Source organism: Pan paniscus, chromosome 3 (genome assembly GCF_029289425.2).
Source record: "Pan paniscus chromosome 3, NHGRI_mPanPan1-v2.0_pri, whole genome shotgun sequence".
NCBI lineage: Eukaryota > Metazoa > Chordata > Mammalia > Primates > Hominidae > Pan > Pan paniscus.
Genome location: NC_073252.2, coordinates 142,999,715 through 143,013,372, shown reverse-complemented (window position 1 = coordinate 143,013,372; position 13,658 = coordinate 142,999,715). Strand labels below are relative to the sequence as shown.

The following is a 13,658-nucleotide window of genomic DNA, read 5'->3' as shown; positions in this document are numbered from 1 at the left end:
CACTCCAGAAGTGCATGGCAGTGACCCAAATTAAGTCAGCGGTCTCCAAAAAGTGTCTGATACAAAGGGCCTGCTTTTCACTTTGAATAATTAAACTTTCCCTTTTCATTCAAAGACTTAGGTCTGGGTCTAGGGCATAGTATGAGAATGTAAGTAACTATGAAAGAGGAAGTTAAACACAGCTTCCCTTCATAAACTTTTGCACCCTAACTTAATCTGTGAGTTCTTCATGAAACGTGGACCCCTCAGAATAGTTTAATAGGGTTTTCTAAGCAAAGCTACAGACAGACATAGGTATAAACATTAGTTTTTGAAACTGGTTTTTCTATAATGAATTCATTAGAGAAACTGGGGCTTTAGAGGCAATCCTTTAAAAATACATAACATTCCTGTAATTATATTTTATTTTTCACATTTAGCAAAAAACATTACAAAGATTAAAGATGTTAATGGTAGGCCAGGCGTGGTGGCTCACACCTGTAATCCCAGCACTTACGGAGGCTGAGGCGGGTGGATCATGAGGTCAGGAGCTCGAGACCAGCCTAACCAACATGGTGAAACTGTCTCTACCAAAAATATGAAAATTAGCCAGGCATGGTGGCACGCACCTGTAATCCCAGCTGAGGCAGGAGAGGCTGAGGCAGGAGAATCACTTGGACCTGGGAGGCGGGGGTTGCAGTGAGCCAAAATCGTGCCGCTGCACTCCAGCCTAGGCAACAGGCTCCGTCTCAAAAAAAAAAAAAAGATGTAAACGTAGATGAGTGTGGTTCTTAAGGCCTCCTATCCCTATGAATATTCTTAACTGAACTGGCAGGTTAACCGATTGATAACAAAATTCTGTGTAGTAAGCCAATTTCTTTTTTAAAAAAATAACCTTGACTTTGGACTAACGACCTCCAGATCAAATAGAAAACAAACTACTGCAATTTACCTATCTAGGGATATATTTGTTACTTGTTGCATCCTTCCAAACTAGTAGTAAAAGCATTTAAGTCCTGTATAGTTTTATAAGATACTTTTATAAATGGAGACAAGAAACCAGAAGCACAGATATAAAGTGACCATTGACATGGGAGACCTATACTTAGGCACGTGCAAGGTTGGGAGCTGGAACTAACATTTTCATTAAACCCAGAGTCACCCCAGCGAAAAGGAGTGAAATTAAAAATTCCCAGACAAAACTGTCTTGGGCTGGGATCCAGTTTCTTAAAGGCAAAAAACAAAACAACCACTGAAAATGTTACCACATTCATTTAGGTTTGAGGTACAGAAACTCACAAACTAGGAAAACTGAAAAGTGGTTCCAGGGTGGTAACACACTTGGCTCCCCTGGCAGAAGGCAAATGGAGAGCCTCTCAAGGAAAAGACCTTTCTTGATGGCAAACAGGAAACCAGTTTGACTTAACCAGGTTTAAACAAATAGGGATTTATTTCTCAAGAAATGTGGAGAGAAGTGGCTGCTGGCAGTTGTGCAGCGTTTTAATGTCAGGAGTAACATTCTTGTAGCTTGTTCTGCATTTCCCTTATATGTGTCACCTTATGGGCATGAAATGCTTGCTCCATATATTACACCCTCAAGAAGCAGTACCAGATGATAATCTCCTTTTATTAGGAAAACGAGGTTTTCTTGAGGTATTTTCTAGAAAAACCTCAAGAGGTTTCAATTTACTGGCTAGAACTCTCTTGCAGTTAGGTCATATGGCTTAACTGCAAGAGACTAGGAAAGTATGGAAGAGGATTTTCTGTCTTAGACCAATTATGACCAACCACGTGGGACTGGGCATACTGTCTACCCTAACAAATTGGCAGAGGAGGTGGTAGTGGTGGTGAGTACAGGGCTGAGGATAAATGGTATTTGCCACACAAAATCTCAGAATTTTCAGATACAGCCTCACTGAACATCTGCTCACAAACTGAAACACTACAAAGGAAACAATCTTCCAAGAGCAACAGTCAGCACAGTATACAGCCAAGTTTAGACCTGCATGTATTAAGTGGACAGAGTAGAAATGCTTAAAAAAATTAAGACAAAGGGGTGAAAAATTAAAGTAGAAGCTCCGGAACAACTACTGTCTGGATATTTCCGCTTCTCTAACTGGCCTTGCTTTGTCTCTTCAAGTCTTACTTTCAGCATGTAAAAAACTAACTTCAATCTGGAAGGCACAGAAAGCTCATCACAATCTGCCCATATCCATCATTTCCTTCCATTAATCTCTTAAATGCCCATGTTCCTTTCTGCCTCTCACCAGACATGTATTTTGCTTTAGGTAGATTATCTCACTTATCCTTTTAACAACTCAGTAAGATGGGTGCTGTTACTCTTTCCTGGGACCTAATTCCTTTATGTAGTCCTTTCTGACATTCCAACTCAGAAAGATTACTTTGTCTTCCGAACCACTCACTGAGTGCTCACAGCAGACTAGGCACTGGGGTTAAGGACTTGACATACCTGTATCCAAGTACATTGATGAACATGAAGGAAATTATACAACACAGCAGTTTTGTAGTCTTCCTACTTTCTCTGTGGCATGCAGGTTCATTCCTTCAATACAGTAGGCCACTACATGCCAGACACCATGCTATATATACTGAGTGTTAAGACAGATACAAGACTGGACTTCAAAATGCTTGTAGTCTAAAATTAGGTTAACCTAAATTGCAAAAAACAGTTGTAGCATCAATACACTGCCTTTAAGACTACACTAAGTGAACACAGAAAATATGGATTATCCAGTATTATCTCAAATGTGGAGAGAAGTGGCTGCAGATGCCACTATTATTATCCAATGACGATTTAAAAACTTCAATGGCTGGGCGCGGTGGCTCATGCCTGTAATCCCAGCACTCTTGGAGGCCAAGGCGGGTGGATTACCTGAGGTCCAGTTGAGACCAGCCTGGCCTACATGGTGAAACTCCGTCTCTACTAAAAATACAAAAATAGCTGGGTGTGGTGGTGGGTGCCTGTAATCCCAGCTACTCAGGAGGCTGAGGCAGGAGAATTGCTTGAACCCAGGAGGCGGGTTGCAGTGAGTGAATATCGCATCATTGCACTCCAGCCTGGGTGACAGAGCGAGACTCCATCTCAAAACAAACAAAAAAAACCCCCAAAATTTCAATGATTTATAATCACATGCAAAGTGTAAAATTCAAAGGGTATTATATATGTGTATATATAAATGTCTCCTTTTCCCGTCTATTCTTTGATCAAATTGTCCTTGTCAAAAGCAATCTGTTTCTTGAGTATTCCTTTATTTCAATATTTTTTTTGTATATTTTCACAAAAATGGTAGTATATAAACTGTTCCAGTTTTTTGTTTTTTTAAGTATTTGAGACTTTTTCCAATTAGGACATATGAAGTAGTCTCATTCTTTTGCTAACATCTGCATTGATGCTCTATGTAATACTGATTTTATAAGTATTTTTCTTGTGTTAGCAATTGTAGGCCTTTCTGTTGCTATGTAAAATTTTAAGATCCATATTTTAAAGATTTCATTTACATGAAAATACGTTTAATACATATTCTGTCATTAGCAGTAAGTAGAACTGTGCTCTTATATCACAAGTACTTTCTTTAAGACAATCCAGGATCAGTAAATAACAATAGCTTTTGCTTATTTTATTCAATATATTTGAAATGATCATTCACAAATTTAACCTATCCTTAAAAACAGGCATTACTTATTTTAGTATAATCCCATTTGTATACAAAACAAACCCTTTACATATTCACACTTAGGTAAGTGCACAGAAAAAAGCATGAAAGAATATACATTATTAAATTCAAACGCTGGTAACCTTTGGGAGGGTAATAAAGGGAGATCATTTTTTTATTCCATTCTGTATATTTGAATTTTTTACAACATGTATTTATGGGTTACTGAAATTATTTTTTAAAAGGCATAATGGGGTCCAGTTAAACCATACTTTCTAGCCATTATTTGCATATTAATCAAGACTTCTATTATTTCAAGTAGCTCTTAAAGTTTGTCAAATAGTTTCTAATTTCCTCCTCAATTTTGCTTGCCCCAGTCATTTAGTAAACACTCTTCCTCACTCATAATTCCAGTTTAGTCAGAAGTACAACTTAAAGTGGCTCCAGGCTCCAGGTAATCCTGTTCAAAATTCAGGAACTCAAGAAATTTAGATGGGTTTTTGGAACTAAAAAATGGTTTAGATAATGTGCTCTATATCCAAACTCACAAATGAATATATGTGGTACCAGGGGATACTTTGTATTGCCATCTGGGGACTTTTGCATTAATGTTGCCTTTAGGGAAGTGGTTTATACATAGATGCTTAGGCACCATCTTTAAAGATTTCGAGTCTGTAGTTCTAAGGGAAGCAAATATTCTTTAGAAATGCTTTTTCCTAAATCTCAATCAGTGATTATATAAATATATGTGTACAAAAATGACATTACCTAGAGAATGACTGAATACAGAACCTCATGGAATGCAAAAACAAAAAAAGTTCAGAGTAAAGTTAGGGGTTTTTTGTGGGGAATGGAACTGAATTGGTTTTTGCTAAACATGTTTAAAAGCACCAAAAAAGATTAAAAACAATTTAAAAATACCTATTTTTTCCAACAGTGGTGTTTTGTAGTAGATAATCTTTCTCGGAAACCATATACTGGTAATATAGTGCAAAGACTGAAAACAAATAATAAACATAATCCTGATGTTTATTTATCAAATGTCAATCAGTGGAATCTTTGACTGGCTTTTAAAATAAGGGCAGTTTCATTACACTGGCATACTTGGCAAACCAGGTAAGTACAGAAACCCTTTTCAAGATTTAAAAAATGGAGCAACACTGGTCAGCATTTGGTACTGTGAATATAATACACCTACTGAAAATCTTCCCATACATCATGAAAACTTGGAGGTAATTTGTATAGCTTGAAATGTCTTCATTTTAGAATATTATGCACAAAAGGGCCTCTTCAGGAACAGAAAAGTGGCATTTTCTGTGTTTCAACTATAATTTAGAACCCAACTGGCTTTTTATGTTATATTAAGTAAATTATACTTCAAGTTCCAGAGTATGTGGGGCATAAAATCATGATTCAAGTTTTATATGACAAAAAATTCTAGTAAATACTCCTTTTAATAAATGGCTTATCGATATTCTCAGAGTCAGTCTAATCATCCAAGAAAAAGTAGTTTCCACTCTTCTTTTGTTCTACATCCTAAAAAAGAAAACAGAAGCCACAAAAATCAGCAACACGATTCTACTATAGGTAAAAGTAGACTTTCACTCATGGTATTACTTAGCTGTGCTTACAACAGTGCCTGTACAACCTGTTCTGCACATACCATCTGTTTCCGGATATTCCTGGGTCCACTGCTCAAAGGAAAGATAACTACCTCTGCCCCATCCCTAATGCTAGAATGACTCACTTGCACCAACTCAAGTAAAGTCCCTTTATATAAGATGCCTCACATATATAAAATTTTGCTATGTGTTATTATTTCTAGGAAAACTATTAAATTCCATTTTCATCAATGCAACTTTTATCTCCAGATTCAAAATGCAGCATACTGTCAGTTTGAGATCTGCCTATTACACAAAATATATATATATAAAGTTTTTTCCAATACTGGCCAGTAACAATCTCACCTACCTACTTGTTGAGTTGTTCTCTTATTAGGATTAAGGTATGACAATCTTAAGATGAGTAGGCATACAGAAATGATAACTCATGGTGACTGAACCATAAGTCTGTCTAAGAAAATGACAATACAAAGTGTCCTTAATGCTTCCAAAGAAATTCTTCTTTTCTACCCAATATGCTTTTCAAAACGGAGAAAACTCTTCAATTTTATGTGAGAACTTAACCATTTCTCTATCCTGGCCAAGAAGTAATATCAATCAGAAAAAAGGCATCCAGACATACTGTTAGGTGCTTAAGAATACAATGACGTGCAAGATAACTTTGCCTCTGGCATTCCAAGAGCTCATGGTTTAGTAGCAAAGCTAGGACTACAAATATGAAAATAAATGCTACAGCAGAAGTATGTATAACATACTTCTAAAGCTTTTAAGCATTAAGGATGATGGATACAGAGTGATAAAATGTAAACACTTTGAGGCACTGCAGATATTAAAAACAGAAATGATGGCCAGCATGGTGGCTCACGCCTGTAATCCCAGCACTTTGGGAGGCCAAGGCAGGTGGAACACTAGATCAGGAGTTCAAGACTAGCACGGGCAAGATGGTGAAACCCCATCTCTATCAAAAAAATACAGAAAATTAGTCGGGTGTGGTGGTGGGCACCTGTAATCCCAGCTACTCGGGAGGCTGAGGCAGAGAATTGCTTGAACTCGGGAGGCAGAGGTTGTAGTGAGCCGAGATCACGCCACTGCACTCCAGCCTAGGTGACAGAGTGAGACTCTGCCTCAAAAAAACAAACAACTAAAACCAAAACCAAAAAAACAACCCAGAAATGCTTTTAGAGTTCATTTACTTTCTGTTTCTGAGTGACTAAGATTTTTGCCTTTTAAGAAACAAATACTGTATTTCACAGAGGAAATCAACTGTAGGGTGCACAACTGTGTACTACAAAGACAAAAAACATGGTCAATTAAGTAGACACAATGTTTTCCTCGTCACAGGAGCTTGTTTAGACTTTCAAAATATACTCTTTCTGGGGGGGTTGGGGGGGCGGGGGCAGGGACAGAGACTCGCTCTGTTGCCCAGGCTGGAGTACAGTGGAACGATCTCAGCTCACTGCAACCTCCACCTCCTGGGTTGAAGTGATTCTCCTGCCTCAGCCTCCCGAGTAGCTGGGATTACAGGCGCATGCCACCACGCCTGGCTAATTTTTTGTATTTTTAGTAGAGATGGGTTTTCACCGTTAGACAGGATGGTCTCGATCTCCTTGGCTTCCCAAAGTTCTGGGATTACAGGCATAAACCACTGCGCTTGGCCTAAAATACACCTTTTAATCATGTATTGAAAAATATAACAGAAATTGGTTAAGGTATTCTTAAAAAATTCTTTGTTACAATGGTGAATTAGTGTAATCTTTCCCCAGACATTTTAAGTGGTCATCAATATAGGTAGTACAACTGTGATACAACTTAAAGAGAAAACAGGAAGAGCTCTTGAGTTCACACAGCAAAGACAGCTACATTACAATTGCTGCCTACTGCACACTAAAGTATGCCATCAGGTCTTAAAATGTAAAAAACATAGGAATTTTAAAATAAAATATGGTTGTTTTTTAATTTATTTTTATTTTTTTAGACAGAGTCTCACTCTTTTGCCCAGGCTGGAGTACAGTGGGATGATCTCAGCTCACTACAACCTCCACCTTCCAGGTTCAAGCGATTCTCCTGCCTCAGACTCCTGAGTAGCTGGGATTACAGATACCTGCCACCAGACTCGGCTAATTTTTGCATTTTTAGTAGAGATGGGGTTGCACCATGTTGGCCAGGCTGGTCTCAAACTCCTGACCTCAAGTGATCTGCCTGCCTTGGCCTCCCAAAAGTGCTTGAATCACAGGCATGAGCCACTGTGCCCAGCCATATGTTATTGATTTTTAAATAGCCTTTCAATTGTTTATACTGAGATCAGTAATCCATGATTTAAGACAACTTTTCTACATACCTTAATTGAATTAAGTTTGTTTATTCGTGGCCTATAGTTGTTTGGATCTCTTCTGAATGTAATTTCAAGCTGAGACAAAAATTTATTCATGCCAGCCAAAAGGGTTTGAGGACTTGGAGAAAAAAAAAAAAATCAATTTTGATTAAATTTTACTTCAGAAATGTAACTACCTTTTGAGAGGAAGGGTATTAAGAATTACTATTACCTCAAATTCCCCAATCATAAATCATCTGGATAACAGTATAATAACAGCATATTACAAATCCTGTGTTCAGAAATAGCTTTGCTTGGACTATACAGTTTTCTTGGCTGTAATATTTTTGTGCAAAACAAAAAAGAAATTTAACCTGGATTTCTAATCTGGTGAAAGAAACATTTAAGATAGAAGTACTACTTTAGAAAAACAAGATAATTAATAAGTAGATTACAGAATCTCAAATTGCACATTTTTAGGGGGGATGAGAATCTTAAAAAGTTATATTTATATGAAAAATTTGTTACTGGAGGGAATATGTCCTCCTAATAGTGGTTTTCAGTCACAATTCCTTTCTAAATTTCTATGCTTCATCGTTTTTACCCAAGCGAGTTCTTAAATCATGCCAAATCACAACATACATGTGAAACATTTTAAAATTTTGTAAATAGAAAGGTGGGATATCACTAGATGAACAAATAAACATCACATATGCTAAGAAATTTCCCTAGCTCTTCAAGAAATATGTAATTCTCAATTTATTAAAAAAAAAAAGGAATTCAGGGAAGAAGCCCAGCAAAATACTTTTATTTCTTAGATGAATTATTAAAATGGCAACTCCATTCCTTGCTCTCCAATACCAGAAAACATGCTGAAACCACATGAAACTGCTGGTTTTATAGGTGAAAACTGAACACCAGTAATTTCATTTAGTTCAATCTAATAATATAGGCTTTAGCACTAAAGGTAAAATGAATTTCTCATAACTTGATCTGAATGTTAGGCTTCTCTATATTGCAAGTGCTCTTAATCAGGCTAACAAGGAAAAATGAGAAGAAAAAACGAAAAAAGTAAAACCATTTATGTTAACTCTGCTATAGATTAATACCAGATATTTGGGATCCACTGTGAGCTCAATCACTGTCAGCATAAGTTGGACAAATCATGTAACCTCTTTAATCTTGTTTTCTTTTTCTATCATGTATGAAAGCAATAGTTTTCAATCTTTTTTGGGAAATTCAAATAATAAAGCAAACAAAAGTTAAGCTGAGAAAAGGTGAGGGGCCCACAGCTTTTTATCTTCCTGGTGAGGGATTCCACACTGAAGCCTAAACACTACTCTTCCACATGGTCCCATCCAGTCCCCAATACCAATGATCTCAGGAGTCACAGAATCAAGTCTAGAATTTCTAGCTTTCATTTTTTAAAAATTAAAGTGAGTGACTTTACTATTTACTGGAAAATTTAAAATGAATTACTTTGAACATATTAAAAAGTAATTTTACCTGTTTGCAACTGTGTTCTTAGATGGAACACCATCAAAAACGATGACGCGATCCGCTAGATAGGTGGCCATGATGAAGTCATGTTCCACAACAAAGGCTGTCTTTTTTGCATGGAGTATGAAACTAAAACACAATGATTTTGAAATCTTATAGCTTTCTATCATAAAACATTCGACTGTTATATTAAGCACACTTGTAGGACAGTATACATAATCAAAATATGGCTATGAGCAAGATATTTACCGTTTGACAACTCGAGCTGCCATCAGTCTTTGCTCAGAATCCAAATATGCAGATGGTTCATCAATTAAATAGACATCAGCAGGTTTGCCCAAACAAAGGGCTAAAGCTACTCGCTGTAGTTCACCACCAGATAATGTCTGCACCTAATTGGAGGAGTTTAGCAAACCATGTAAAGGCATCCAAAATTCAAAATAATAAAAAAATAAAAAAATTATGTTAAAGTACCTCTTGATCAATGATGTTTTCAATTTGCAGAGGCTTCATTACATCGGTCACAAATTGTGGGTGAGTATAAGCATCTCTTATCTTTTCATGTAGTAACTGGCGAACACTTCCCTGTTTTTAATATAAAAAAGTATTTAAATGATAAACTTTCACTACAGAACTCTTCTATTTATGAATCTTGACAAAGTTAAGCTTCAGAATAAAAGTATATCAATTTGCCACCAACAGATATCAATGTGTATCCACCACCTATGACATGTTTTGAAATTTTCTATTCAAAACCCATCATGTCCAACAAGTAAAAAGGAATTTTTTTTTTCTTTTGAGACAGGGTCTTGCTCCATTGCCCAGGTGTGCAATGGCATGATCAGGGCTCACTGCAGCATCAACCTCCCAAGCTCAAGCGATCCTCCCACTTCAGCCTCTAGAGGAGCTGGAACTACAGGCATGCACCACCATGCTGAACCAATTTTTAAGTTTTTGTGGAGGCGGGATCTGTTGGTCAGGCTGGTCTTAAACTCTTGGGTTCAAGTGACCCTCCTGCCTCAGCCTCCCAAAGTGCTGGGATTACATGCGTGAGCTACCATGCCCAGCCTGCAACAATCTTTTTTTTTCCACTCCACAGCCCCTGCAATAATTTTAAAATTAGAAAGTAATAAGCAAATAATGAATGTTTCAGAGGAAAAATCATTTAAGAGTAGAAATTCCAAAGGTCAAAGTGGGTATCAAGCAACCTTAGGCAATCAGTAAGAGAACACAAAATGCATGATAATGTGCTAGGGATGAATCCTAAGATGGCTTTTCCTTGCTGTTTCAGGATAAGGCTGAATTTTAGAATTTAAAGCTAAGCTTACAGAGAGCATCAATGACAAAACTTTTATGGTAAGCTAAGCCAAGTAGACAAAACATAAATTGAATGTTGAGGTACTGAGGAGTTCATTACAACACCCGCAGAAATCAAAGGAGGTTAACTTTAACATAATGGTTTCAAGGACTGTGGCATTTGTTAATATTTCATTTCTTTTTATGGCTGAATAACTAAAAGACATTTGCTCATTTTTAATTATAAGAGTTCTTTATATATGCTGGATACAAGTCCTTTATTGGATATATGATGTGCAAATGTTTCTCCCATCTTGTGGGTAAAGCCTTTTCACCTTCTTGCTGTTGTCAATTTGCAGCACAAAATACATTAGGTTTTTAATTATTTATTTAGCAAAAAGATGACAAACATCTTTATTTTTTTATTTTTTTTTTGAGACAGACTCTCGCTTTGTCGCCCAGGCTAGAGTGTAGTGGTGCAATCTCCACTCACTGCAAGCTCTGCCTCCCAGGTTCACGCCATTCTCCTGCCTCAGCCTCCTGAGTAGCTGGGACTACAGGCGCTGCCACCACGCTCGGCTAGTTTTTTTTGTAGTTTTAGTAGAGACGGGGTTTCACCATGTTAGCCAGGATGGTCTCGATCTCCTGACCTCGTGATCTGCTGGCCTAGGCCTCCCGAAGTGTTGGCATTACAGGCGTGAGCTACTGCACCCGGCCAAAGATGACAAATATCTTTAAAGCACTTTCTTAGCAGTGGATATGAATCAAGGATTGGACTCTTAATACATTTGTTTGCAACTATCAATAAAAGAATCTAATTTGGAGAAAAATTTTAATATAGTAAAAGATGAAAGCTATAGGCATATATACAAAATTTTCTTTAGTAACCATATAAAAAATAATAACTCACAGTTGATTTGGGACTAATTTTCTGTGGCTTATAACTGACATTTAGAACTGGTACTTCTCCTGCAAAATAATGAAATACATAAGACACTAAAAACTGCCCAGATCTTTAAAGTTTACTGTGTAAAACAGAGTAAAAAGACTCAACAGTTACAAATGTACCTCCTTCATCAGGTTTAAGTCTTCCAGCAAGCATTCTGATAAATGTCGTTTTACCCGTTCCTGGCAACACAACATATGACAGTTTGATCTGAAAGATGCTTGACGTTTAAAGTAAATCACTATGTCCTATTTGGTTTTAACTGAGAAATTTGTTTTAAAGATATACACTGACATTATTGAATTCTGAAGTTTATATAGAAAAATACTTAAGTCTTTCATGGCTCACCTCTGAAGTGTCATTCTAAGGTAATTAAGAGGAATAAAGACTAGTCAAAGCTTATGACAATTTTAATAAATGGTATGTCTATAAAGTTTAAATCCTGCAATAGTTTGAAAAGATCTACTTAGCTAAATTATCAGGGCACACAATTTATTAAGACAGTATAGACTGTTTTATGAAAGATAACTGTAATTTTAAAGTTTACTTATATAAAATATTTAAATTAATTGCAACCCAATTCAAAATTCCCATTATCTAAAGACTGATACATTGTAACAATCTTTATATAAAATTTATCTTCTATAGTTTTGTAAGCTGTAAGATTACAATTCAAATAGTTCTTAAATCATGAAGGCAATATCACATATTTAGTAGTCAAATTCATCTTATATCTACACTTATGACAATTTATTATGAAATATATGCTGGTAATACAATTATTTACAAAGTTAGATTGCTCTGAATTTAAAATAAGAAAAGTTCCACATTGAAGTGTATGAGGAAAAAATTTTTAAAGCTGGATTATTTCTGAATCACCATTTATCCTTTCCATCTTAGTCAATTTATAAGATTAATAACTGCCTTATCAATTTACATGTAAAAAACCAGCTGACAATACCTTATTTTCACTAGAGGTTATAAAACAAAATAAGAACTATTAACCTGATTGAATTACAGTGAAATTGAATTACCCAATGCCAAAAAAATGTGAAAGTACACTAAGAAACTTGTGGGTTTAAATAAAACTCTGCTTCTAGCCCTATAACATATGATTCAAATTTTTCCACAAAACAGTTAAAACTAATTTACTAGATAAACAGGAAGATTTTTACTTATCACAAAACAGAAAACTTACCATTTTCCCCCAGCATCACCATAATTTCAGAATCTGTAAACTCTCCAGCTACAATTGCTAGCTCAAACTCTCCCATTTTTTTCTTCATTCCTGGATATTTATACATACACATCTTTTTAACTTCTTCTTCATTTGCTGTCTCAGCCACTTTAAAAACAAGTGATGCATCTCTGAATCTCAAGTTTTCTGTTGGAACATAGCCATCCAAAAAAATGTTTATGCCTGTTGGGAAGAAAATTGTCAACCGGGAGAAATCATTAGAGCCAAAATCCTAAGCTCTCTTGGGAGCAATCTATAGACTATATACTTTAAATTTCTGTGGATTTTTGCTAACATGTTGGTCTGCATATAAAGAAGTAACTTAAAAAACTATATATATTTAATGTAAGTTTAAATAATTCATGAATATATATGCATGTCCCCCCCAACCACATGAAGTACATCTTCTCATTATCCTGTAATTACTTTTTCCATCAGGTTTTATGCAAAAGAGAGCACATGATGTACTTTTTGCTTTATCTTTAAAGCGAAAATGACAAATATGTAAGAGTATTTTCAGATTGATGTAATATTGATATAAAAGTTTGGGGGATAAATTTTTTAATATACAATGTTATCAATATTTAATTTCATATGAGACATAAGCACATATTTTGAGGTTATAATTTATTGCTTTAAAAAAATTAATCCTGCAGGTTCATATGAAATTGAATATGAGCTAATTCCAGTTAACATTTTTTTAATGGCTTCACGGTACAAAGATAACCACCATTATCTAAACAGATTTTAATAACTTAAATCCACATTGTATACAAGAACCCTCTGTAATAAAATTTTAAGATCTACAATGGCAGACACACTGACATGAAATGCGTATTTGAGAAACAATGAATAATCCATATTTCAGTGTTTCCTATATTTAAGTGAAGAAAAAGCTGAAGTTTCTTGGAAGGTCTTGACGTTATTCATTTTATTTGGAACTGAGAGACACATCATGCAGCCTGCATCCTCATCCTAGAACATAGGTGTTCAATACATCTTTGCTGACAGAACAAATGAACAGATTACATTTATTTTGCCAAAATCAGCATGTTTTTTGATCTTAAACTATCTAAAACCTATAAATGTGAAG

The 13,658-nt window shown here is 35.8% G+C and overlaps 1 protein-coding gene across 4 annotated transcripts in view; it reads right to left on the bottom strand.

Annotated features, from left to right (window-relative positions):
* Positions 1-3,598: 3,598 nt before the first annotated feature.
* Positions 3,599-13,658, bottom strand: part of ABCE1 (ATP binding cassette subfamily E member 1) — a 31,126-nt gene continuing 21,066 nt past the window's right edge. For 2 of the 4 annotated variants that reach the window (XM_008968856.5, XM_008968857.5), the window contains exons 11-18: positions 12,527-12,748; positions 11,451-11,510; positions 11,293-11,351; positions 9,561-9,671; positions 9,336-9,478; positions 9,093-9,215; positions 7,614-7,725; positions 3,599-5,189 (exon numbers count right to left, since the gene is read on the bottom strand). In XM_008968856.5, the coding sequence (XP_008967104.1) occupies positions 5,142-5,189; positions 7,614-7,725; positions 9,093-9,215; positions 9,336-9,478; positions 9,561-9,671; positions 11,293-11,351; positions 11,451-11,510; positions 12,527-12,748 (878 nt within the window). In that variant the 3' untranslated portion in view covers positions 3,599-5,141. The remainder of the gene's footprint in view (positions 5,190-7,613; positions 7,726-9,092; positions 9,216-9,335; positions 9,479-9,560; positions 9,672-11,292; positions 11,352-11,450; positions 11,511-12,526; positions 12,749-13,658) is intronic. The other 2 variants (XM_063603948.1, XM_063603949.1) reach the window with 1 other exon arrangement.